Consider the following 26,855-nt stretch of genomic DNA (forward strand, 5'->3'; position numbering starts at 1 on the left):
AGTAGTTGTGCGGTTCAAAATGGGGCTGGGAGCTGGCAGTTGCCTCTTGAGAAGGTCAGAGAAGACTGCGAGTCAGATCCCCTAACAGTAACGTATCCCCTAAGTTCTAAGGGCGCTCAGAGCAGGACAAGTACCTACCCTTAACTTTTCACCTCGAGTAAACTCAAGACAACAGAGCTATCCCAGAGTAGACGCAAGAGGTCAAATCCAGGGCAAGCATGAGAATTAAGGGTACGATGACTCAGGCCTGTAATCCCAGCTACTCAGGAGGCTGAGGTGAGAGGGTTAGAGCCCAGGATTTCGAGACCAGCCTGGGCAACATAACAATACCCCATCTCTTAATAAAAAGAGAGAAAGAGAGAATTGAACATGTCCGTAGGTGCTAAAGGAGGGAGGCAGTGCAAGGCAGAGAGGACTTCTTTAGAACTGTCCTGTCCACAAGCTCAGAACTGTGTGCAGCTCTCTTTCAGTCTAGAACCATTGCCAAAACAGCCAGCCTGGCCAAGGGCAGATAAGGTGACTGGTGGAAACGGCACCTTCCAGAAGGTAGGTTGCAACCATGACTAGAGTGAGTCTGCCTTTAACATGCAGCAACGAAAATTCCTCTCCTAAGGTTTCCCATAGGTCACTCTATTGCTTGAAGGTCATAGACTCTTAGGAGGAAATGGAAATTTACAAAAGCTGAAAAATTGATTTATTAAAGAAAAAATTACAGTAACAAGTGCATTTCTGTTCTGCTAATATTTGATTTAGATATGTGCTACTCCTGCAAATTATACTCTGCATGTATACTTAAGTAAAACAGTGTAATTATCATTAAAATGAGAATAATGCTGAGATTTAATTTTCTAAATCAGTTTTCCCTGGCAATGAGTTTTAAATCTATCTTCTTTCGTCTGAATGCAAAAAAGTGGAGATGTTAGGTGATTCATTATCCAAAAAAAAGTGCATTTCTGATAAACCAAAACACTTAATGACATTATTACCACAACTGCAATATAAATAAATATCTTACCTTCTGGCTATTTAATACAGCAATAACCTTTACAAGCTGATATTTACCACGCACAACCCACAAAATAGCCACAAACCTTATTATGCTAGTGCCCACATTGATATGCTGCTAATTTGTGATTATAAATGTTTATGTCACTTTTGTAATTAAGGAGTTAGGATGACGTTAGTAGAGAGTGTTTATATTATCCCGAAGAAACAAAAATTCACAAATCCATTAGAGGCCAAATAAATGTATGCCTCTCTGAAATATTTGTATGCTGATAAGCTCATGGAAGTTTGCTCTTTAAAAAAATAGTCTGAAGGAATTTAAGCGGAGCAATCATAGTCTGTTGAATACAATACATTCATCGTAATTTTCATTTACTGGCTGGCCACCTTGCATTGCAATATCTTAAGTGAGACACCCCTTAAGACTAGTCAGCGCTCTGGCTTTAGATTATCCTGGTGAAGAAAAAAATGTCAAGAAGCTAACACTAACGCAGATTAGATTTTCAGAAATTCTGAAAATTCAATGCATTTTGATTTTTAAATCTCCATAATATACACACACCAACATGCATATTTATAATTTTACATCAATGCTACCATACCATACATTCTAGGATTCTTTTTTGTTGTTGTTTGTTTGTTTTTGAGATGGAGTCTTGCTCTGGTGCCCAGACTGGAGTGCAGTGGCACAGTCTCAGCTCACTGCAACCTCTGCCCCCTGGGTTCAAGTGATCCTCCTGCCTCAGCCTCCCTAGTAGCTGGGATTACAGGCGTGTGCCACCATGCCGGGTAATTTTTGTATTTTTAGTAGAGATGGGGTTTCACCATGTTGGCCAGGCTGGTCTCGAACTCCTGACCTCAGGTAATCCACCCGCCTTGGCCTCTCAGAGTGCTGGGATTACAGGTGTGAGCCACTGCACGCAGCCCATTCCAGGATTATTATTTGATGTAGTGTTTTGTTTTCTTTTTCTCTTTTTTTTTTTCCTGTTTCCTCCCCTGTGTTCCCCTTCTCAACCCACATTACTCACCCCCAACCAAGGGAACTCTTATTATAGAACATGCATTTTTTCATATTTTTTGCAGATGTGCATACATGTAGGTATATATACATAACAGAGATTTTCATCATTGTTTTATATAAATAGGATCATAGTATGATCATAATATAAACACTTAAGCAACTTGCTTTTCTCAATACCTTTGCAGGAATCCCTGCACATCAACTAGTATAGCTGTAATTTATTCTTTTTAATGGCTGCATAATCCTGTATTTGTGAATCACAATGATTATATAACCTTTTCCCTATTGTTAGATATTCTCTTTGTTTCCATTTTTTGCTACGATGAAAAATGTTACAGTAAATATCTTTGAAAATGTACCTGTACACTGGGATAAATCCCCAGTGATGAAGTTATTGAGTTGCAAGATGTTTTTGGTTTTAATAGATTGCTTTCATAAAAGGCTCTAGAAATTGACATGTCCTTCAACAATTTGGGAGCATACACTTGTCCTGACCTCCTGTCCATCAGTGATATCCTTCTTTTTAATCTTTGCTAATGTGTCTGGAGTAAAATCATATCTAATTTTAATTTATATTCTCTTATCTGCTAGTAAATTCAGGTGCCTTCCCATGCTTATTTGCTTTTTGGATTTGCGCATCTTGAATTTTCTACTTAAATCTTTTACTCACTTTTCTGTTGGTCTATATTTTTGGTAGTCATTTGTTAGCACTCTTTGCATATTAAAAATATGAACCCTTTATATCTGTGTTGCAAATATAGCCTTCCAAGTCTATCATGTGTCTTTTGACTTTGTTGCCAAATAAAAGTTTTTGCCTATATTTAATAGGCAAATATGTCTATATTTTTATGATTTCTGAATTTTGATTAAAACATTCATGCCCCTAGATTGCTCATGAATTATCCCTGATTTTCTTCCAAGAGCTTTATTATTTCTCTTATTTATATTAATCTTTAAAGCATCAGAAATTTATTTTTATATGTGATGAGAATGGTGATCCAGTTCACAGAAGTATATTAATATTTACTATTCACTTAGCACTACATCTCTAAGCTGAAATGAAATCACAATCTTTGCATCTCCAAACACTACCACATGTAGATCACCAATGAAATGACACAAGGACATCAAAACCTAAGTCATGATCCCCACCATCTAGAGACTTCTGGTGCCACTATTTAAAAAAAAAAAAAAAAAAAAAATCACAGCAAAAAATAGTAAGCAGCAAGACATATGGGATTAGGTTCTATATTAGTTTTCCAGGGCTGCCATAACAAAGTACCATAGACTGAGTGACCTAAACAGCAGAAACTTACTTTCCCACAGTTCTGGAGGCTAGAAGTTCAAAACCAAGGTGTCAACAAGGTCGTTTTCCTCTGAGGCCTTTTTCTTTGCCTTTAGATGGTCATCTTCTCATGGTCTTCTATTTGTGTGTGTCTGTCTTAATCTCCTGTTCTTTTAAGGACAGCAGTCACATTAGATTGGGACCCACTTTAATGACATCATTTTAACTTATTTACCTTGCTAAAGACCCTGTCTCCAAACACAGTCACATTCTGAGGTATTGGAGGTTAAGATTTCAACATGTGAATTTTGAGGTGACACGATTCAGCCTGTACCAGGTTTAAAATGGCTTGTGCCTCTAGCAAGTACCATTTATGCTCAATGAGAGAGAGATCACTGGGGAGTCAGTGAAAACTTCATTAAAGAGATAGGATTGAAGGTGGACATTGAACAAGCTTAAGATTTCAGTAAGTCTATGAAAAGCTTTTCTATGAGAAGGTGAGAAAAAGCAAAGTTACAGCTATAAACATTGTCTATCAGGGTTTCAGTGAGACAACTGGACTGACAAGAGGAGAAAGTTCATTTGGGGGGAAATGGGAGATAAAATTGAAATTGCTAAGATTGTAAATAACCTGGAGTCAGAAGTTTAAACTTGATGAAGAGGGGAAAAGGAGGCATCATCATAAATTTTTGAAACTTGAAATTTCACAATTAAAGTGGTATTTAAGAAAGGAAAATCTGGGCCAGGTGTGGTGGCTCACGCCTGTAATCCCAACACTTTGGGAGGCCGAGGCGAGCAGATGATCTGAGGTCAGGAGTTCGAGACCAGGCTTGCCAACATGCCAAAACCCCGTCCCTATTAAAAATACAAAAATTAGCTGGGTGCGGTGGCAAGCACCTGTAATCCCAGCTCCTTGGGAGGCTGAGGCAGGAAAATCGCTTGAACCAGGGAGGCAGAGGTTGCAGTGAGCCAAGATTGCGCCATTGCACTCCAGCCTGGGAGACAGAGCAAGACTCCATCTCAAAAAAAAAGAAAAAAGAAAAAGAAAGGAAAATATGGTTTCCATTTGTGAGATAAAGCATAGAAACCATATTAAGACTCTACCACAGTTATTAAATGAGTCGTTTCATCCAGAGTGATTGCAATGGCAAATGAAACTAAGTGGTGGATGAATATTAGATATTTCAAAGGATGTGTCAAAACAATGGACAGAAATTAATTATTGCTTGTCTGTAGGAAATGAAGAAGAGACACACGGCAAAGGTGATATCCGTGTTTTCAACCTGGGAAGCAGGAATAATGCTGCCATTGAGGTTGTAGTATATAGAATCTTAGATGGAGAAGAATGATGACTGCAGGTTCATTTGAGTCTGAGAGAGAAGTATTCAGTAAGGAGTAAGAAATTAGGGCAGGAGCTCCTGTGGGATGGGAGGGTCAGACCTGAGGTGTGCATTAGGAACACCGGAAATTGCCAGGACCTGAGGAAAGGATGATTCAATCCACAAGGCAAGGGGAAGATCACTTAGTCATCTAGCAAACTTATATTAAGCACTTACTGTGTGTCAAGTATTTTTTATAAGTACTGGGAATACAAAGAAAAATAAGATAAGGCACCTGCCTTCAGAAACTTTATCCTGAGTCATGAAGACGAGGGGTGTTTAATAATGCTTAATGAAGAAAGGTCAGAGACAACAGGGACAGATAAAGGACCTTTGGATTTGTTGGTGAAAAGGACCCTTCACCATCTATTAGGTTGTTGCAAAGGGAATTGCGGTTTTTGCCATTACTTTTAATTTGTCATTACTTTTAATGGCAAAAAACGCAATTCCCTTTGCAACAACCTAATAGAAAGCATTTTCAATAGAGAAATCAGATTGAATGGGGGAACATTTGATGATAAAATGAACACAAGATCAATAATGTCTTTATTCCCAGAACCTTTTTTTTGTTTTCACTCTCTTGGCAATTATTCAGCTTCTTGGCCATCTTCATTTTAATTAATTTGTATTATGATAGTAATGTTCTGATATTTCAATTCAGATTTTAAATAATATTAAAGCCAAGTTAAAATTTAGTCACATACCACATTCATGTTTCTAAAAATATTAAGAATATCTAATAACTTATACCATATTTTTATGTATCTTGCCATTCAGATTCAAATGAGTAATATAAATGGATATGACAAATGCATTTTGAAATGATAAAACTTTGCAAGAGCCAATAGAATCTATTTAATAATCAGCACTGGGAGAGAGGATAATGAGAAGGAAAAAATAAAAGACCACTATTTATGGTGGTGGCAAGAATTCAGGCCTTACCATCTTTCCTCGTGCCTGTGACGGTCTAAGATGGATCCAGAAATGACTCAGATATCTGGACTCCCTCCACCTCCTCCATCTATTCCTTGAGGAAGGGAGAGAGAGAATGGGAGATGAACCTCTAGGGATGGGTCAGACAAATGCTTTGTCTATTACTAATCTGTAATAACATGGTCTCATTGACAAATATCTCTTTTTGTTTCATTCATAAAAGGACAGCAATGTATGAATGCTGAGGTTTCTCTGAGGAGCACTGTTCCATGCACTACACCTCTATGAAGTACCCCCGATTAGCTGATCCCCTTTGTCACCCAGAAATTTCTCATACCTTTTGGAATGAATGAGCTGGATAATGTCAGAATATGAATGCTGCTGTGATCAGTATCTTCACCTAGTGGGCTGGTCAGGGAACTAGAAAGTTAGACATCTATGAGTCTTTCACCATTGGTTGAAGACACTTGCCAGTCACAGTTGTTTACATATAATAAATATAAATATTCTTCTATTTGATTAGTATAGTTTGGGACAGCTCTGTTTCTCTGTGTATTTCAACATCTGGGGATTAGGAATCATCACTGCCCCTTTACTGTATGCAAGAATGAGCTATTACTGCTTTTAAAGTCCTACCTAGAAATATATGTTCAGGTGTATTGAATGAAGCTTTCCTGTAAGTACCACACCCAACTCACACTTCTATCCTGATCTATCTGTCGAGCAGACATTTTTGCACAAACAGAGTCTGTGGATGGAGTTGTCAAGAATCATGAAAAAAATAGAAGTATTTAGTGAGGTCTATTAGCTCTGTAAATATAAAGCCACTTGTAATGAACATGAACATCAAAGTGTACAGATCACCAGAAGCTCTGACAGTGTTGTTCCAGGTTTGAGATCTTGGCTGTATTAACAGAAAGAGTAGGAAAAGATGACAAAATTTATTCTTCCTTTGTCACTCTTTTAATGTCAAATCTAAAAATGCTACTGGTTTGAGGTCCTAAATTTTGGAGAAAGAACAGATTAGGCTTTTGAGAAAGAGTCAGCTCTGCAAATGAGCAGTCTCTTCATTTGGAGCCATAACATATGAGGCGGTCCTTAAAAATGCAGATCATGCAGTGCTTGGGTAGATGGGTCACCACACGAGGCAAACACACGGGGGAGGGAAGGGGCAGAAGAGGTTCTGTAAGCATAACATTGCTTTCTAAATTGTTTTTCTGGCAGCTTTGACCCCTGACGTCATCCATCCTCTGAACTGCTCTACTCAATTCCACGTGACCAAACTATTCTTTTTCTTTCTTCCTTCCTTCCTTCCTTTTTTTTCTTTTCTTTCTTTCTTCTCTTTCTTTCTTTCGTCTTTCTCTCTCTCTCTTTTTTCTTTTTTTTTTGACGGAGTTTTGTCCTTGTCACCCAGGCTGGAGTGCAGTGGTGCAGTCTCGGCTCATTGCAACCTCTGCCTCCCAGGTTCAAGTGATTCTCCTGCCTCAGCCTCCCAAGTAGCTGGGATTACAGGTGCCTGCCACCATGCCTGACTAATTTTTTTGTATTTGTAGTAGAGATGGGGTTTCATCATGTTGGCCAGTTTGGTCTTGAACTCCTGACCTCAAGTGATCTGCCCGCCTCGGCCTCCCAGAATGCTGGGATACAGGCGTGAGCCACTGCACCCGGCTGCATTGTTTTTCTTTTCCTTCCTCTTGTTTTCTTCCCCTTGGCTCTCAAAGTCCTAGACCACCAGACAACTAGAGGAAAGCACATGGTAAGGAGTAGGATAAGGGCTGGTTGTGCAGCAAAAGTATTTCCTTTTTCTCCAGCCTCAGCCTCAGTCATAGGTATATAATTTCTTATTTATCCCAAAAGGAAAACATCACTTGATAATAGTCTTTGTAATTGAATACTTGTTTATGATCACCTTTCTTATAGGTATCTCTAAAGGAGAGGAGCCAAAAATATTGAGACCCCCAAGACGACCCCGGAAACCCAAAACATTAAATAACCCTGAAGACTCCACATACTATTATCTACTACATGTAAGTGGCTCACTCTTACTATCAGATGGGAGCCATCACATCTACTAATGGCCAGTGTGAAAACTGTGTCTAGATTAGGCCAGGCACAAAGGAAGGCCTGGCAGGAAAGAGAGGCCTTGGTCTCCTCTTCAGTCCCCTCGCTGGCTGGGGATCTGGGCACTTTGATCTCCTCCAGCCCTTCTTCCTCACATTCCAGCCTCTCCCATAGTAGTACCTACCACATCCTCCTTGAAACTTTCTCTGCTAGTCCATTAATATGAACTGATATGAAAATATCAACTCAGAAAGAGAAACCCATCATAGCAGGAGCTCTCTAGAGAGGGGCCCTGGTGTAAATGGGTGGGTTTTGGTGAAACTAGAAGAAAACGAAAGAAGGGGAGAAACAGGCATTTATTAAGCATCTTTCAAATTCCAGGCCTAGAATAAGGCTTGTTCACATCCACTGTGATAGCTAATCCTGGAAATAGCCCTGAACGTATTATCCATATCTCTCAGATCAGGATTCCAAGACACAGATAAGCATGCCTTAGCTGCCAGGCCATTCATTTTATTGAGGTGTTCTGACCCCACAGCTCCTGCTCACTAACAGCCTGAGGACTCTTTGGCATCGCCCCTGATAGCCTGACCTTCTTCTCATGTTCCTGTTCTCCATGAATGCCACTGTCATCCATATGGTCTCCTAAACCAAGAACCTGGGAGTGATTCTGGCTTTTGTCCTCTCTTTCATACCTGTGATCCATCAGTGGCTCTAAACTGTGACTTCTACCTGCAAAAGCTTATTCCAACTCATTCCCCCCCAACCTCACAGCGATTTCCATATTTCAGACTATCATTTCCCACTCTGGAGTATTTCAGGTACCACATAACTGTCTTAACTGCATCCTCTCCAGCCTGCCCCTGAAAATGTCTGTAAACTGTACATCTGAGCATGCTCCTCCCTTAATTGTTCCTTTAATGGCTCAGCAACTCCTTCAGGATGAGGTTCTAATTCCTTCCCAGGCCTTCTTCCTGCGACCCACGACTGCTCTTCAGCCTCTTTTCTTGCCCTCTTCTTGTCCTTGAGCCATAGTGAACTGCTTGAAACTCTGCTGGTGAGCTGCATTCTCTCGTGCTCCTGAGGCCTTTCGCACCCACTGGCCGGTCCCTCCATTTGCAATATTTATTCACTCTTCCGCTCCGCACTGCCACAGTGAGAAAGCAGCACTCCCCTATGCCCTGGAGAACCCAGAGGATGTGTCAAAACCCAGAGAATCAGTTGGAAATAAGTCTCCCACCTCGCAGGCAGAAAATGAAGCTCACATTTGACCTCCAAGTTAGCCAGTCTTCTCTAGTTCTTTCCCCTCTCTCTAGTGATTTATTTTCGGTTTCCACAGAGGGTTGCCTGTGGAAACCCATTCTCTTCCCCACTCATTTCCTTTAGACAATCCCATTAGCTACTGCGACCTCAGTGACTGCTGATTTCTGAATCTTTATCGCTAGCTTAGCTCTCTCTGTAGCTCCAGCCTCAAATGTCAAACTACCTAATGTTCGTTTTGCATATTCTACATGGATACATACAGGCATCCATGTATACATATATAGAGATATATACACACACATACACATCCATACATGGGCGCACACACTCACAGCTTTGTTGAGATATAAATCTCATGCCATACAATTCACCCACCTTAATATACATTAAATGGTTTTTAGTACAATAATTTAATCACAATCAATTTTACAACATTTTCATCACCTTAAAAAGAGCCCCATTAGAAGTCACTTCCCACTCCCACCCCCCTGCCCCAAGCCCTAGGCGATCACCAATCTAGTTTTCTGTTTCTGTAGATTTGCCTATTCTGGACATTTCCTATAAATAGAATCACACAATATGTGGTCTTTTATGAATAGTCAACTAATTTTACAAGCCAGTAATCTGACTATTACCTTGACTTCTCCCTTGTTCTCGTCTTCCGTATTCAAAAATCTAAATCCAAATATCTCGAGTTTCTATTTCTCTCCATGCTCTGTGCTAATACCCTCTTCCAGGCCAGCATGTCTTGTCAGTATTTCTGAGTCACTTCTCTTACTGGTCCCTTGGTCTCTTGTTTTTCCCCTTCTAATTAATATATTTTCCACACTGTAGCCAGAGTTGTATTTCTAAAATTAATATCCAATTATACTATCCTCCCATTGATGGAACTTTTCTGTTACTTCCCACTGTCCTAAGATATGAAGGCCTGTCAAAATCTGGGCCCTGCTCACCCTGTCCAGCCTCTGTGCTTGATATTCATTCATTCACCCCTCCAAACTCTCCACTCCAGCCCTTCCTCCCCAGTAACCTGCACTGTCCTCTTCAAATTGTCCACGAACATTTGTCCTTGGACATGCCCTTTTCTCAGCCTAAAACACACATCCTCTTTCTCTTCTCATCTTTCACGATCAAAACACCCTCAGCCTAGATGTCTTTTTCTTCAGGAAACCTTCTTGTCACTCCCAAATCCCAAGAGAGCTCTTCCTATATCCTCCCTAAGAAGCCCATACTTCCCTTTTATGACACTTTATCATGCTAAAGAGGGATTGGTGTGGCTTCCACGAGGTCAAGGAGTTTGCCTGTTGCATTCAACCTGACACATAGCAGGCATGCAATAAATATGTGTTGTACAAATGAGAGCAATGAAATAAAAGAATGAAAAGCAAATAGGAGTAAATTGAGAAAAATCTAAAATTCCAGATACCTGCCTTTGACAGTCACTTTATAGGAAGCGGATTAAGAAATGAAATTGATTTTTTTCTGTGCTGCTCAAATAATTTCAAAAGCAGCAAATACTCTGATATTTGTTTATGCAGTTAAATAGAACAGCAGAAACAAGATTAGAAATTACCAAACATTCCCTATTAACCCTGAGTTTATGTAGTAAATGATATTTAATGGTCTTTATTAAATGCAACTGAAATGACAAGTGATTGTGATGGCTACAACAGCAGATACTGTTCCCAGTATGAGAAATTGTAAAAGACCTTAACAGAAGTGAAACATTTATTACAACCAGTGAGAACTGTGGAGCAAATTCTGAGCCTCATAAATGAGTTCCATCCCCAAGAAGCTTACTTTGTCATCACACTGTTATTTTTAAGTGACTATATTTCCATATATCCTAAGTTATTAGGGAATAGGATCCTTTTTTATAACTCTGACTTTGAAATCTATGGCTTCAATGAAAAAACAGAAAAGGAGTATGTTATTATAAGTGAAAAGATACCATGTGTTCCTATTTATCTGGCCCTTCCCAGGATTTGAGGCATTACACATAGTGAAAAGTGTGGCTGTAATGAGGTCCCACTCTCTTTAACCACCAAACACTTTCTGTAACTTTAAATGGTTTTCATGAAAGTCTTTCTAAAATATACTATTTTAAACTCTTTCTTGATGACCCAGGGTCACTTCAGTGAATGAAAATGTTTTTTTACTTTTTTAATGTTTTATTTTTCATTTTTATGGATACATACTAATTGTACATGTTTATGGAATACATGTGGTATTTCAATACAAGCATACAATGTGTAATGATCAAATCAGGGTAACTGGAGTATCCATCATCTCAAGCATTTATTTCTTCGTGTTAGGAACATCCCAATTCCACTGTTTTAGTTATTTTGAAATATACAATACATTATCGTGAACTTTTATTATAGCACTATTCAAAATGTTTGTATTTGATTCATGTTACTGAAACACCAGGGGTTTGGCTGAGGTCCGGCTGCACGCCGCACAGAAAGCCAATCACTAAACCGAGCATTGCCAAAGAAGAAGGCCTTGATCAGGTGCTGCAGCCCAAGAGCCTAGCTCAGTCTCAAATCCATCCTTACTGACTAACGCCAGGGATTTATATAGCAGAGAGGAAATGTAACAACGTTTAAGAAAACAAGAACTGGGGAGGGGTAAGGAAGCAATCATGGTGAATGAGTGCAGTGTTGTGGTGAGTTTCAGTTCTTTTTTTGAGGGGCCTAAAGGTTATTTCCTGAGGAAGGAACTCAGATGAAACAAATAAAAGTTTCAAGCTTTAAGACCAGAAGGTTTAGTTTCTATGTTTATCAAAAAGAACAGTCTATGGGGCTATTGGTTTGGTTTCATTTGGATCTATACTTCTCAGAGAGGATCCCTGACTGCTGTGGCTAAGGCAGCACCCAATCTCTCTGTCTATCACTGGCCTGCTTCATTTTTCTCCAGTGAATTTTGCATTTTTTTGTTGTTGTCTCACTTTGTTGCCCAGGCTGGAATGCAGTGGCCCGATCTCAGCTCACTGCAACCTCCGCCTCCCAGGTTCAACCGATTCTCCTGCCTTAGCCTCCCAAGTAGCTGGGATTACAGGCACCCACTGCCTTGCTCCCCTAAATTTTTTGTATTTTTAGTAAAGCCAGGATTTCACCATGTTGGCCAGGCTGGTCTTGACCTCCTGACCTCAGGTGATCTGCCCGCCTCGGCCTCCCAAAGTGCTGGAATTACAGGCGTGAGCCACCACGCTCCGGCCTCTTAATTACATTTATAAATTTTTATTTATCTACTTATCTCCTGTGTAACTTCCCCCTCTAAACTAGAAGCTCTATGGAGGCCTTTGCTCAATGTTACAGCCATTGTCCTGAGAACACTGTGCAGCTAACATCGTAACTGGAAGACTGTTAAATAATAGACCCCTGTAGTACAGTACTCTCAGGGGCTGTTGAGTTGTAGAAAATTATTTCCTTTACATTTGCCCAACACAAACATCTCTGCTTTCAGTTGTTTGGCTATTTTTATAGTATTTTATAGGTTTTTTTCCTCCTTGGATGTCACTTCTTACAATGGTGATTCTGGCGGCCTTAACATCAGTATTGCCTCTTTCCTATGACTTGATGCTCTTAATCTCTTACGTCCAGGAAATGCTGCTGCTGTGTCCAAAATAAGAGTGAGCCAAGCCGCAGAAGCGTGCCTGTGGTGGAGAGCATTAGTGGAGTGCGCATGGGCTGTTGTACTGCCTGAGCTAACACTCAAAGCCGTGCAGCATAAGCAAAAATGACTCAGGGCCAAGGTTCCTCAAAAAAACGAGTAATCGAACACAATCTTATCAGAGATCCCTTCCAATTTTATTATTCTTTCCAGTACTTTCCCTGAACTACAGCAGTAGCTAGTTTGGCCACTCCAAAGTCTTTTTCTTCCTGACTTCAACGTTTTAGCTCCTTCTTCATCCATCTTAATAAAGAAATTGGTAGTGTATTACCAAAAGGAAAGTAAGATTGTGCTCACTATGATGTAATGGATATAAATTTTAACGTTTTTGTCATAAAACATATTTCTTTATGACGGGTGGGGCTGGAGGGGGAGTGCAATGTTCCTGATTAAGGAACAGGTTCTTCAAAGTCTTCAGAGCTAAGACACTACTCTTTTAAAGGCCTCCTCAAGAAACACCCAAGCCAGAAAATCTACGTGAGTCATGTTTGTCTCCTCTTTCTTTCTTTTCTCTACACTGGTTCTATAAGAAACTGCCATGGGACATTTGCTTCTTTATTTTTATTTCAAATTTCAAGTTTTTAATTTGTAATTTCAAAACTATAATTGAAAACATTGTACATCTTAGCAAAAAACGTCCCCACTATAAAGTCCGTGTAATAAATTTCTTATAAAGTCCTCACCTTTGAGGAGTGGTATGCTTCCCTTTTCATGACAAAGGGTAGGGGTTATTGCCTCATGCTCGCCTTTTAGCCCCAGCTGTTAGGAAACTAAGAGACAAATGTAAGCCTCCATCTTAATGCACCTACTTCCTTTGCCTCCTTTGTTTCTCATTTACAATTTCTACTTTATTACTTTGATTGTATAACGATTCTATTATGAGCCATCTTAAATAATTTTTTGAAAAATGTATTATTGACTCACATTTCATGAGAATATTCTAACACAAGGCCACATGTAGTGGCTCACACCTGTAATCCCAGCACTTGCAGAGGCCGAGGTGGGTGGATCACTTGAGCTTAGGAGTTTGAGACCAGCCTGGGGAACATAGCGAAACCTTGTCACCACAAAAAATACAAAAATTACCCGGGCGTGATGGGTCATGACTATAGTCCCAGCTACAAGGATGGCTAAGGTGGGAGGATCACTTAAGCCCAGGAGGCAGAAGTTGCAGTGAGCCGAGATTGCACTGCTGCACTCCAGCCTGGGTCACAGAGCGAGATCCTGTCTCAAAAAAAAAAAAAAAAAAAAAAAAAAAGAATATTCTAACACAGGCAAGAGTGAAAGAAGTCTGGACAATATGTCCTCTTCTAGGAATTCCTGTAACTGAGAACCAACTTATATACACGATATCTCAGAGGGAAGTGCTGATCTAGTATAAATAGGATCCTCACCAGCCTGAGAATTCAAGGGCAGAACATTATTTGATTCTTGGTTGTATAAAGGGGCACCCCTGTCATTCAACGTACTGCCATCACTTAAACGTAACTTTGAACTATAGACAATTGTTACTTAGAACAAAGGGGCTTTTTTTCAGGGAATGGATGAAGGAGGCAGGACCTCTGTAGGAAACTACTACCGAAGTGATGTTAAAACAGCAACAACCACCACAACAAACACTACCCGAATCCCAGAGATCATTAACTGAACTGCTAGTGGCCTCTGTTCCTATGCGGGCAATGTAATTTATTTGTAAGTACCTCTTAGCCTAGGGCATTGGATCAAGAATGTGAAGTGATAGGAAACGGGAGAACAGGAATGTAATTGATATCCTGCCCTTACATTATTTCCTGAATGGTCTCCTCCCAGACTTGATGCAAGGAAGCACTCACTTCTACCTCATCCACCTGTTAAAATGCCAACCAATAAGAATAGAAGAAACCATGAACTGTTCCACTCATTTACTATTTTAGAGTACAACAAATGATAAATCCTGGAAAAAAAAAAAAACATGACTTACTATGTCTCTAAAAATACTGGGGGAAACCCTCAGTATTTATAAATCGTTATTAATTGCCATTTTTGTTATACAACACTTTTGTGGTACCAGCCAACTTGACACCTGCTATAGGGTTTCCACAATTATAATATCTTCAGTTTGTTCAAGGTGAGTATGGTGTCTGCTTTCTCAGCCTAAAAGACAAATATGCTGTGGCAACATGTAAATATATGAGCTCAAATATATTGAAGTAGCACACACATAAAAACGCATTACTAATGCTACAGTGCAAAAGATAGTACTGGTTTGTACTGTATATAACGTGAAACTTATATACAAAGGACCATTTTGTTAATGTTCAAATTGAAGTATCAGTTAAAATATATCTAATTATTTCCATACTTGCATATCTTAATTTGTTCTGACCTTGATACATAAAGTTCTCAACTATGAAAACATTGTACAAATGAAAACATATATCATCTGTGCTGCTACGTTTATATCATAAATGGGCTCCTATAGGTTTATGAAGTCACAATTCCATTCTTTTTGCGGACTGTTGCACCTGCCCTCCATATTCACCCATCTGTTTTACCTGCAGACAAAGAAGCAAGACATTCAAAGCAGCTTAATTAACCTGCTTCCATCGCAACTGCATTTGTAGTAGAGAAATGGGCTTCCCAGAAATTTTATAGTTGCTCCCGTTTGTAGTAAATAGATCTTATGTAACCTTGTCTATATTGATCACTGTGTGGGAAATACATTTTTCATATGGAATGCAAAGATTCATTTCAGTTTAGGTGTGGTAAAAAATAACCAGAAATTTATAATTAATAAAACTTGAGTAATTATATTTCTTTAAATTTTTAAAATATTGTATCTACTTGCTTATTTCTAACTTAATCTTTTAAAAGTAAATGTATTTACATATTAAGATTATAGTAATATATCAATTATATTAAGATCATAATAGTATATAGGTCTTTTGAATTCTTCTTTCCTTTAGAAGTCAATCCAAGAAGACAAACGAAGACCAAGGAAAGACAGGTAATTATTACTTCTCGATTTCAGTCAGTCATCTTATTCAAACAAAAATCCATGTGTCCAAATTATAATTTAAAATCACCTATTTTAGGCCAGGTGAGGTGGCTTACGCCTGTAATTCCAGCACTTTGGGAGGTCGAGACGGGCGGATCACGAAGTCAGGAGATCTAGACCATCCTGGCCAACACCCCGTCTCTACTAAAAATACCAAAAAAAAAAAAAAAAAAATTGCCAGGCGTAGTGGCGGGCACCTGTAGTCCCAGCTACTCCAGAGGCTGAGGCAGGAGAATGGTGTGAACCCGGGAGATGGAGCTTGCAGTGAGCCAAGATCGTGCCACTGCACTCCAGCCCGGGCGACTGAGGGAGACTCCGTCAAAAAAAAAAATCACCTATTTTATATGGATGGATTTGGAAGGTAATGTGCACTCAATACATTTACATTACAAATATGTGATTTATATATAATTTATAAGATCCTGCCTATTGGAAATCTGTTGAGCCAGCATAGCACTAAGAACTTAAATATGTTTTAAATGAATTGTACCCTCCCAATAATTTGCTTTTCTTGTTCCATGGAATGGTTTTGCTTGGGCAATTTGAACATGCCTGTATTCATGAATTTTCTTTCCCCAAACTCCTTTTTGCTTTTTCTCCTTCTACACATGCTAAATCTTGCTGCTTGTAATTTTTATGGATTTGTTAAGAAGATAAGGTTCATGTTACCTGCAAATATAACACACTTAAATTCACATTATTCTCCTTTTCTTATATTTCCCACTGATATTTTACTCTTTTAATACTATATCACTGTTTTAATCAATGTTCACGTCAACCAATTTCCGGACTGTGAGTGCCAAGAACAAACAAGAGCGTTTCTATTCAGCGTGAGTGAACACAGTTCTTCATTTCTGAATCAGTGACATCCTGAAAGTCCTTTTTAAATTAGTATCTGTAATTTGAAAAGTGTGTTTTCCTGGAAGCACTGTAGCACCTGGAGGTTTTCCAGTCCTACTTGTTTACCTCTTAAGAAGTCCTGTCAGACTACAGATACTGAGCACCATAGGAACCAGACTGTGCCCTGAGTAGAACCAATAATTAACATGGGCAAGGATGCACCCTTATGTGTATGTCACGTGTGGGTGTTAAAATCTAGCACAGAAATTAATCCACTAAAGAACAAAGAATAGAGAGAGGACAGAATGTTACTCATGAAGGAGGTAAGTTAAGATCATATGTGTATCAATGTACTGAGGGCTGATAAAATTTGAAAATGCTGAGTGTTAGTACACAAAGGTGAGCTTTTCTGATAATGGCCTAAAGGACAGTAGTGACTGCTGATCTAGACTGGCCAAACCGAAACACTGCAATCACTGGCTATTATAGTAACCACTAGTTTGGTGCCAAGTTCAGTGCAATAGAACCAGGAAAATGTGCTCCCACAGCTAATGTTCTATTCAAGGTAAGATATGAAGGTTTTTCTTTTTACTTATGGGATATACTGTTTTTCCCACGTTTCAAGACCTTCCATTTCTACTGACATGTGTATGTTACTCCTAAATTATAGTAAATAAAAGAAAAAACAAGTATCCTATAAGTTTAAGTGAGTAGAAAATTAGATTGATGCAATGGTGTGTTTATGTGTTCATTTACAGTCAGGGAAAATTATTAGATTTGGAAGATTTCTATTATAAGGAATTTTTGCCCAGTCGTTCTGGACCAAAGGAACATAGCCCTAGTTTAAGAGAACGAAGACCACAGCAAGAACTCCAGAATCAATGTATTAAGGCTAATGAAAGGTAAAAAGCTAAACTTTAAAGTACAGCATTTACAGTTTTATACTCACAATTTCATTTCTTAAGATATTTCACTTTATATATAGATGAATGACAAAGCACTCTTACTGAATATTGCATCTTTTGAGTGATATGGTGTTTAAAAGTAACGTCATGTACAGTGTTATGGTAGGGTAATCAGACACCTCCATTTTCCTAGCAAAAACTGAGTTTATACCTGTTTTCTTGATGTAATTATTAACAAAAACTCCTGTTATTTAATAAAAGTACTTCAGTTTGGATGATAAATTATTATATGGTCATCTAATTGTAAGCAATATATCATATCCAAAATCTATATTCGAGCTCAACCAATGTAATTTTAATTACTCATTGGTTTCTTAATTATGCTTGTTAATTTCTCAGAATCAATGATGTCAGACCCAAAAACATTTGAGAGAAAGAGTCATAGAAAAATGCATATATTGGCTTGAATTCTCACCTTGCCACCAACTTTCTGACATTAAGTAAATTATTTTGTAGCTTATTTCATACTTTGGGAATTTTTTTCTCCTTCCTCCCAAAATATGTGTGGAGTTTTGAGATCAGGGTATATAATAAAACAAACATGGCATATGAAAAATGGGAGTAATGACGGAAAACAAAAAGCTGTTCACCCAGAATTCTAAATGAATATCCTGTGAGCCTAGGGTCCTCAGAACCCTCACCCATTTTACAGGATGACATGGTGGTTAAGAAAAGAAGTTTTAGAGTCACATGGTCTTAGGTTTGGTTCCTGATCCTGTGGCTTAGTTGTTGAATGACCTTGCTCATGTTGGCTGACCTCTTTAAGCTTCATTTCCATATCTGCAAAAGAATTTCCACCTGAACTATGATATTTGCCCTTTGCCTCCAAAAGATGTGCTCTTCCGTCTTGGGATCTAGAACTGTAACATGTTGGAGCTTAGAGATGTTCTAGTTTAACCGTAGAGCTCTGTACAGAAGAACACCAAATGCCAGAAAGATTAAGTGATTTGCCCAAGGTCACACATTGAGTTAGTGAACTAAAATCCCAGATGTTCACTCCATGCCCATTTGCTTTTCACTGACTTACCTGCTTCCCATTTTAAAAGCTCACTCTGCCCCTTCTCCAATGTATCCTTCCCCTTCCCCGCACCGGCAGACACACGTCTGCTATGAAAGCATTCTATCCCTGCAGTACTCCTGATGTAGACTAAGTGATGTCTATGGCTGTGTGTTTAGTATCCACTGGAATAAATGCTAGCAGCTAGCATTGTTGACTGACTCTTTGTGCTAGGCACTATGCTATTGTCTCATTTAATCCTCACAGCAACCACATAAGGCAGTTACTATTACTGCCCCATTTTATAGATGAGGAGGCTAAGTCTACAAAGTTCAGTGACTGCAAAGAGTCACCTAGATGATAAGTTCATGGAGCCAGAATTTGAACACAGGGCTTTCTAAGTTTAGAGTTGACGGTCTTAACCATTACTCAGTATTTCCATCCTATGCAAAAGATCATGCTGGGCATTTGAAGAAGGGGTGGATAGAATAGTGCATAAGATGTGATCCTTACATCCAAGAGCTTGATGCTAGAGGAAAAGTATACTGATATAACAAAACTGAACAAGGTAACTCAGATAAGGTTTTTTTCCTAAACTAAGGAAGATTACAGAGACAAAACAGCCTTGACAGTATTCTGAATTTAAAATAGAAAACAAAAACCAAACAGCAGAATACTGTTATTGAAACAACTGGAGAAATTTGAGACTAAACTACATGTCAGAAGATGTCAGAGCACAAAGAATATCGTTTTGTGTATATACACGCACCAAGTATTGGCATTGCCCAAGAAAGAAGGTGTAAGTCTGGGAGTAAGAGACAGCAGCAATGGTGAATTGAGTGCCTTGTGATTTTTTTAATTGATAAATAAAACGTGTATAAACTTATGGTATAGAACACGTTTTAAGATATGTGTACATTGTGGAATGGCTTGATCATGCTAATTAACATATGAATTACCTCACTTAGCTATCTTTTTTATGGTGAAAACACTTAAAATCTACCCTCAGCAGTTTTCAAGTACACAATACATTGTTATTAACTATAGTCACCATGTTGTACAATAGATCTCTTGAATTCATTCCTCCTGTCTAACTGACATTTTGTATCCTTTGACTGATCTATCCCCAGTCACCCGACCAGTCCTCTGGTAAACACTATTCTACTCACTGATCTGTGTGCTTGTCTTTTTTTCTTGGTTTCCACATAGAAGTGAGATCACGCTATATTTGTCTTTCTGCACCTGACTTCTTTCACCTAGCACTCTGTCCTCCAGGTTCATTCGTGTTGTTACAAATGGCAGGATTTCCTTCTTTTCTAAGGTGGAAGGGTGTTCCATTGTGTACATATACCACATGTTCATTATCCATTCATCCATTGATGGACTCTTAAGTTGATTCCATATCTTGACTCTTGTGAATAATGTTGCAATGAACAGCTGAGTGCAGATCTTTTTTTTTTTTTTTTTTTTTGAGTGAGTCTCACTCTGTCATCCAGGCTGGAGTACAGTGGCGCAATTTCGGTTCACTGCAACCTCTGCCTCCCAGGTTCAAGCAATTCTTCTGCCTCAGCCTCCTGAGTAGCTGGGATTACAGGCACGTGCCACCATGCCCGGCTAATTTTTATATTTTTGGTAGAGACACGGTTTCACCATGTTGGCCAGGCTGGTCTCGAACTCCTGACCTCAACTGATCCACCCGCCTCGGCCTCCCACAGTGCTAGGATTACAGGCATGAGCCACAGCACCCAGCCCAGATCTCTTTTTAACATACTGATTTCATTTCCTTTGGATATATGCCCAGAAGTAGGATCATATTTTTTTTTATTTTCTTATTTATTTATTTATTTATTTTGAGACACAGTCTTGCTCTGTCACCCAGGCTGAAGTTCAATGGCATGATCTCAGCTCACTGCAACCTCCACCTCCCAGGTTCAAGTGATTCTCCTGCCTCAGCCTCCCAAGTACCTGGGATTACAGGTACCTGCCACCACAGCCATCTAATTTTTGTATTTTTAGTAGAGATGGGGTTTCGCCATGTTGGCCAGGCTGGTCTGAAACTCCTGACCTCGGGTGATCTGCCCACCTTGGCCTCCCAAAGTGCTGAGATTACAGGTGTGAGCCACCGCGCCCAGCCTGTTTTTAATTTTTTGAGGAACTGCCATACTCTTTTCCATAGTGGCTGTACTAATTGACATTCCCACCAATGATGTGCAAGAGTTTCCCTTTTCTCCTCACCTTTGCCGACATTTGTAACCTTTCATCTTTTTTATAGTAACCATCCTAACAGGTGTGAGATGATATCTCATTGTGTTTGTAATTTGCATTTCCCCTATGATTAGTGATATTGAGCATTTTTTCATATACGTGTTGACCATTTCTCAGTCTTCTTTTCAGAAATGTTTATTTGGGTCTTTTGCCCATTATTTAATTGGGTTATTTGAGGGTTGTTTTCTGTTTGGGTTTTTTTTTCTAAGTTGTATCAGTTGCTTCTATATTTTGGATATTAACCACTTTTTAGATATATAGTTTGCAAATATTTTCTCACATTTAAATGATTGTTTCTTCATTCTGTTGAATGTTTCCTCTGCTGTGCAGAAGCTTTTTAGTTTGATATAATCCCATTTGTCTATTTTTTGCTTTTGTTGCTAGTGCTTTTGAGATCACAGTCATTGCCCAGACGAATGTCATGGAGCTTTTCCCTTATAATTTGTTTCTTTTCTTTTCTCTTTTTAGGCAGCATAACATGAGCTAGCCCCTATATTTTCTTCTAGTAGTTTTGCAGTTTCATGTCTTATGTTTAAGTCTTTAATCCATTTGGGATTGATTTTTGTGTGTGAGATTGCTTTTTGTAAATGAGATAACAATCTAATTTCATTCATCTGCATGTGGACATGCAGTTTTTCCAACACCATTTATTGAAGAGACTGTCCTTTCCCCATTGTGTGTTTCTGGCATCTTTGTTGAAAATCAAATGACTGTAAATGTTGGATTTATTTCTGGGCTCTCTATTCTGTTCCATTGGTCTATGCATCTGTTCTTATGCCAGTACCATGCTGTTTTACTTACTATAGCTTTTTAATACAGTTTGAAATCAGGTAGTGTGATGTCTCCCAGATTTCTTCTTTTTGCTCAAGATAGCTTTGACTATTTAGGGTCTTCTGTGGTTCTATATAAATTTTAGGATTGATTTTCCTATATTTGTGAAGACTGTCATTGGAATTTTGATAGAGATTCCATTGAATCTGTAGATTGCTTTGGGTAGTATGAGCATTTTACCAATATTAATTATTCTGATCTATGAACAGGGAATATCTTTCCACTTATTTGTGTCATCTGCAGTTTCATTCATCAGTGTTTTATACTTTTCAGTGTATAGGTATTTTACCTCCTTGGTTAAATTTATTCCTAAGTATTTTTTGTAGCTACTGTGAGATTGTTTTCTTGATTTTTTTTTTTGTTGTTGTTGTTGATAGTTCATTATTCTCATGGACTAAATGAATGAAAGCTGATGGCAGGCAATCGGTGATTAGAGAATGGCACTAAAGAAAAAGAGGACAACAAGAGGCTGACATCTGCTTGTCTCCTCTGAAGATGGGACCTAGTGGGGTCTCTGTTGGGCAGTGGTGAGAGATGTGGGGTGTTTAGGGCATAAGCAGGTTTTAATTATGGCAAAAAGATCAATGGAGGATGAAAAGGGGAAAATAAGATGGAACACAAGTGCCTCATTTAAGAGACAGGAGAATTGTGAAAGAAGCATGAACAAAAAAAGAGGCAAAAGGATACAAGGAGGAAAGCATAAGATTTGAGACCTATAGACCTGGGTTTGAATCTGCACTCCATTTCTTACTAGCCATAGCAACTAGGATCAGTCTGTTTTCTCATCTGCAAATTGAGAATAACAAGAATCTAAGACCTTGCAGAATTTTCCTTAGAATTAGAAATAATGTGTGTGATATACCTGGCAGATAGTTGACATTTAATATTCTTACAACAGAAATAAGCTGAATAGGTATGAAAATTCAAGTCAGTAACTCAAAAGAGGATGATCTGCTCCTTCAATACCCATCATGATGCTACTTGACCTTCCCTGTCAAGTATCCACTGGGCTCAGGGTGTCCTGAAAGACCTTGCCAAAGGTCTTTTTCTTTTTCTTTGCCTTTTAATTCCCTATTCAGAATGGACCAGAATAAAAGCATATTCCATCTGCAGGCCACGTTCTAGACCTCTCCTTTCATCATTATTTTCATTCATTTGCATATATTTCCAATGGCCTTGCCCTCTCTCCTTCAATTATATTCAACTGGTAAACTCCAATGCTGAGTAAAATCAGAACAATTTAATCCCACTTAAAATTATGACCACATCTTAGGCAGGCCCTTAGTTACTTTGCAATATTACATTTCCCTAAAAATCCTTTATGTCACTTTCCCGGCCCATTGTTTCAAACTTCCTCCTCTCTCCTCAAACCCTCCAAACTTCCTGGCTCTCAGCTGACAACCTTCTTTTATAACAGTAGCAGATAACAGACACATGCTGAATCTATCCTACCACTTACCCATCTACTTCCCTCAGGATATTATGGATGACCTTTCCACCCTCCTAGCTAAAGTGAAACCTTCCCTTTGTGCACTAAATTCAAGTCCTATCACTGACTCAAGGGCATTGTCCTGCAATTGTCCCCTCTGTCTTCTGCACTTTGAATGTTTGTTCTCTTTACCAAATCATTTCTGGCAATTAGTGAACATGATGCATTCAGATCCATCATAAAATACACCCTTGACCCAATCCCCCCTTTACAACCACCCACTTTTTCTGCTCTTCAGTATAGTAAATAAATAAAACATAAAAGAGTAATGATACTACCTCCTGCACATTCTTTCTTCCTATTCTTTTGAGCCGCTTCACTCAGGTTTCCTCTCCCAGCACGACACTGAAATTGCCTCTGCCAAGGTCAACAGTGACCTCCGTTTTGCCATGCTCGGTGATTTTACACCTATGTTACTCATTTTTTCTTTAAGTACTTCATTCATTGGCCTTCAGGACAGCACTTCTCTTGGTTTGCCTCTTGCCTTACTGGCTGCTATTTCTCATTCTCCCTGCTGACTTTTCTCATTTCACTGATCTCTCAATAATGGAGTGTCCCAGTCCTTTGCTTTATCAACATGCACTCTCATGACCTTAAATATTGTCTGTGTACTTAAAATTCCTGGCCTGGCACTGTGGGTCATGCTTGTCATCCCAGCACTTTGGAAGGCTAAGACAGGAAGATCACTTGAGCCCAGAAGTTCAAGACCAGCCTGGGTAGCATTAGTGGGATCCTGTCTCTACAAAAACATAAAAACAAAAAAAGTATCCAGGCGTAGTGGCTCACGCCTATAGTCCCAGCTACTCAGGAAGCTGAGGCTGGAGGATCAGTTGAGCTTTGGAGGTTGAGACTGCAGTGAGGCTGTAATAACAGCCACTTCACTTTAGCCTGGGTGACAGAGTGAGAGAGAGAGAGAGAAGGGAGGAAGGGAAGGAAGGAAGGGAAGGAAGGAAGGAAGGAAGGAAGGAAGGAAGGAAGGAAGGAAGGAAGGAAGGAAGGAAATTGTCTTTGTACTTAAAATTTGTGAACTGAAATATCTAGCCTTGCCATGACTCATATATTTGATATCCTCTTGAATATCTAATAAATATCTCTAACTTAGCATAACCAAAACTAAAATCTTTATCCCACTGCAAAAATTATGCTTCTCTGCAGTATTCGCCATCTTATTAAATGACAGTATCCTTCCAGTTGTTTAAGCCAAAAGCCTTGAGGACATTCTTGGTTCCTCTCTTTCACACCCCAATTTAATCCATCAGTGAGCCAACCCTTTCAGTTCTACTTCCAAGTATGACCAGAATCTGGCCAGTTCTCACCTCCTCCTCCACAAGCCTAGTGTAAGCCACTATCAGTCTTGCTTGGATTACTACAGAATCTCTTAACAGGCCTTCCTGCTTTCATCCTGGCAGACAGATCCTGTTATGCGTGATTCCTCTGCACAGAACCCTTCAGTGTTTATCTCACTGTAAGTAGAAGTCAAGTCCTTGAGGTGGTCCCAAATTATCTGAACACTAAATTATCTGAACACTCTATCCTCATTCCTTCTTCTCCCATCTCTTGGTATTTCCCCCTCTTGCTTACTCTTTTCAAGCCACAGTGGTCTCCTTGCTGTTCCTTGAACACAATGTGTATACCCTAGTCTTGCGGCCTTTACGTTGCTTGATCTATCCTCCTGGAAGTACTGCCCTTCCCCACGAGATCTGCATGGCTTACTCACTCTCTTCCTTCAGGTCTCTCTTCATATATCACCTTATCAGAGAGGCCTTTCCAACCACCCTGTATGAAATTGCCTGTACACATACACATGCACACACACACACCACTTTTTCCCCATTACCCAGCTTTACTTTTCTGTGCAGCACCTCTCACCACCTGGTGTTTTCAAGTTGTCCGTGGGTCTCTCCTGCACTAGACTATAAACTCCATGACAGCAAGGACTCCTGCTCACTCGTCACTTACACTGGTGGCTGGTGCTTAGCAGGTGCTCAGTGAATGAATGAATGAGTGAGGAGTGAATGAATCTATGTAGTTGCATTTTTAGGGAATACCCCACTTCCCAGACAAGCTGCAGAATCTAAAGGTAAACACTGGCAGTGGTTGCTTGCTGGTTCAGAAACTTAGCCCAGCAACCTCATTCAAAACACTGAAACACTGAAAAAGCCGACAGGGTCCGTAGCTCTTGGTGCCACTACCAGGGCAGTTGGTCAGATTTTGAGCGAGCATTTTTTAAAGAAACATCTGAGCAGTTTTCAAATGGAAAATATTGAGTGTCTATTTAGGCAATTTGAGTTTTTCTGTTTGACCAAAGTGTGTTAAAATTAAGGTATTAAAATAAATATTTGTTTTTTGGTTGTGAATTATTGCAATCCAAACTCACCTTTCCAAACTGCATCTTCTGAAGCTTTACTTAGCATGTATCTAAACACCATCACCAGGCTCCACCAGCCCCTCTGCTCCTCAGCTTAGAGGAGTTTTGAAAACTTGCTGAGAATTATCGCAGATACATTTGGCCATTATCCAGTCATTTCAATTGTGCCTTTCCTAAACGTCCGCGGTTGGCGGAACGTGAGAGGAAGGGGACCCGCCTAACTCGGGGTAGGTGGGGACGCGCTGCTCAATGTGGTGCGGTTGACACTCGGGCCCTGGCTTTCGCTTGCAGGTGCTGGGCGGCGGAGAGCCCCGAGGAGGAGGAGGAGAAGAAGGAGGAGAGAGGGGCAGCAGCCAACCCCTACGACTTCAGGAGGCTCCTGCGCAAAACCTCCCAGCGCCGGCGCCTAGTCCAGCAGTCCTAGCCGCGCAACCAGGCAGACACCGCCGTCGGAAGGCGCTTGAGCCTGCAGGGCAGCAGAGGCCGAGCAGGCACTCGGGCTGGCACCAGCAGGCACTGAAGCTGCGGCCCTGATCTCCGCAGAGGGTGCCTGCTGCGCTCGGCCCTCAAGTTCCCGGGCTGGCCTTCCGTGCCCCGAAAGAAGAGACCTGGGAGCCCTCGGAAAACCTCCCCCGACGCCTTCTGTCCGAACTCCCGCACCCTCCTTTCTCACCAGCCCGCCAGTTGCGGCATCCCTGAATCGATCTCTTTGTTCTTTTTTTTTTTTTTTTTTAAACTCCTGTGGCCTCCACTGCGTCTGGGATCTCGCCAACCTCTCTCTCATTTGGGGTGACTTCACAGATGTTTTTCTTGGAAACGGCTTTTCTTAGCCAACAGAACGCATGCTAGCGGTTGAATCTTAAGAGAAAAAAGCCCGGGAGGGGTGGGGAGAATTTCGAAGATGTACTTCATCTCAAACTTGCTCTTTCTCTTCCTTTGGTTACTAAGGTTGCTAAATAAAGGAAGTGCCTTGGAAAACCCGTGGTTTGCGTGACTGATCCCTCATTTTCCCCTCTGGGGCTTCTGCTATAAGGCTGTGCTGGTGACGGTGCCCAAGGAGGGGAGTTGAGGTGCCTTCATCAGCGAACTCCCAGCACCACCCAGCCACTTCAGACAAACACAATCTAAGCTAAAACCCCTTGCCACACAAACGCAGAGGCCTCCAATCTCTAAATCCCCAACACACCACACGTGCTTGCCTGCACGATGCCTTCCCAATCTGTGTGGCTGTCTTTGGCCCCATCTATAAAGATGCTGGTGCCGCCACTGGGTGGAACTGTCAGATTTCAGGTTCTCCCAGTCTGCAGATTTGGGGCCATCTTTGCTACTCCGACTCTGTGTGTATTTAAAATGGGGGAGGCTAGTGGGTGGACAGAAGTTTGCATTACTGGGTTGACTGCACCTTATTCTAAAACCTGGTTTAAGCTGTTTTATGAAACTG

At 40.1% G+C, this 26,855-nt stretch overlaps 1 protein-coding gene across 1 annotated transcript in view; it reads left to right on the forward strand.

Annotated features, from left to right (window-relative positions):
- The window catches only part of MYO3A (myosin IIIA), a 259,578-nt gene extending 233,180 nt beyond the window's left edge, over positions 1 to 26,398 (forward strand). The window contains exons 32-35 of the mRNA XM_012002014.1: positions 7,544 to 7,650; positions 15,568 to 15,608; positions 17,258 to 17,401; positions 25,706 to 26,398. Of these exons, the coding sequence (XP_011857404.1) occupies positions 7,544 to 7,650; positions 15,568 to 15,608; positions 17,258 to 17,401; positions 25,706 to 25,838 (425 nt within the window). The 3' untranslated portion in view covers positions 25,839 to 26,398. The remainder of the gene's footprint in view (positions 1 to 7,543; positions 7,651 to 15,567; positions 15,609 to 17,257; positions 17,402 to 25,705) is intronic.
- The last annotated feature ends 457 nt before the right edge of the window (positions 26,399 to 26,855 follow it).

Source organism: Mandrillus leucophaeus, unplaced genomic scaffold, assembly GCF_000951045.1.
Source record: "Mandrillus leucophaeus isolate KB7577 unplaced genomic scaffold, Mleu.le_1.0 Scaffold673, whole genome shotgun sequence".
Lineage (NCBI taxonomy): Eukaryota > Metazoa > Chordata > Mammalia > Primates > Cercopithecidae > Mandrillus > Mandrillus leucophaeus.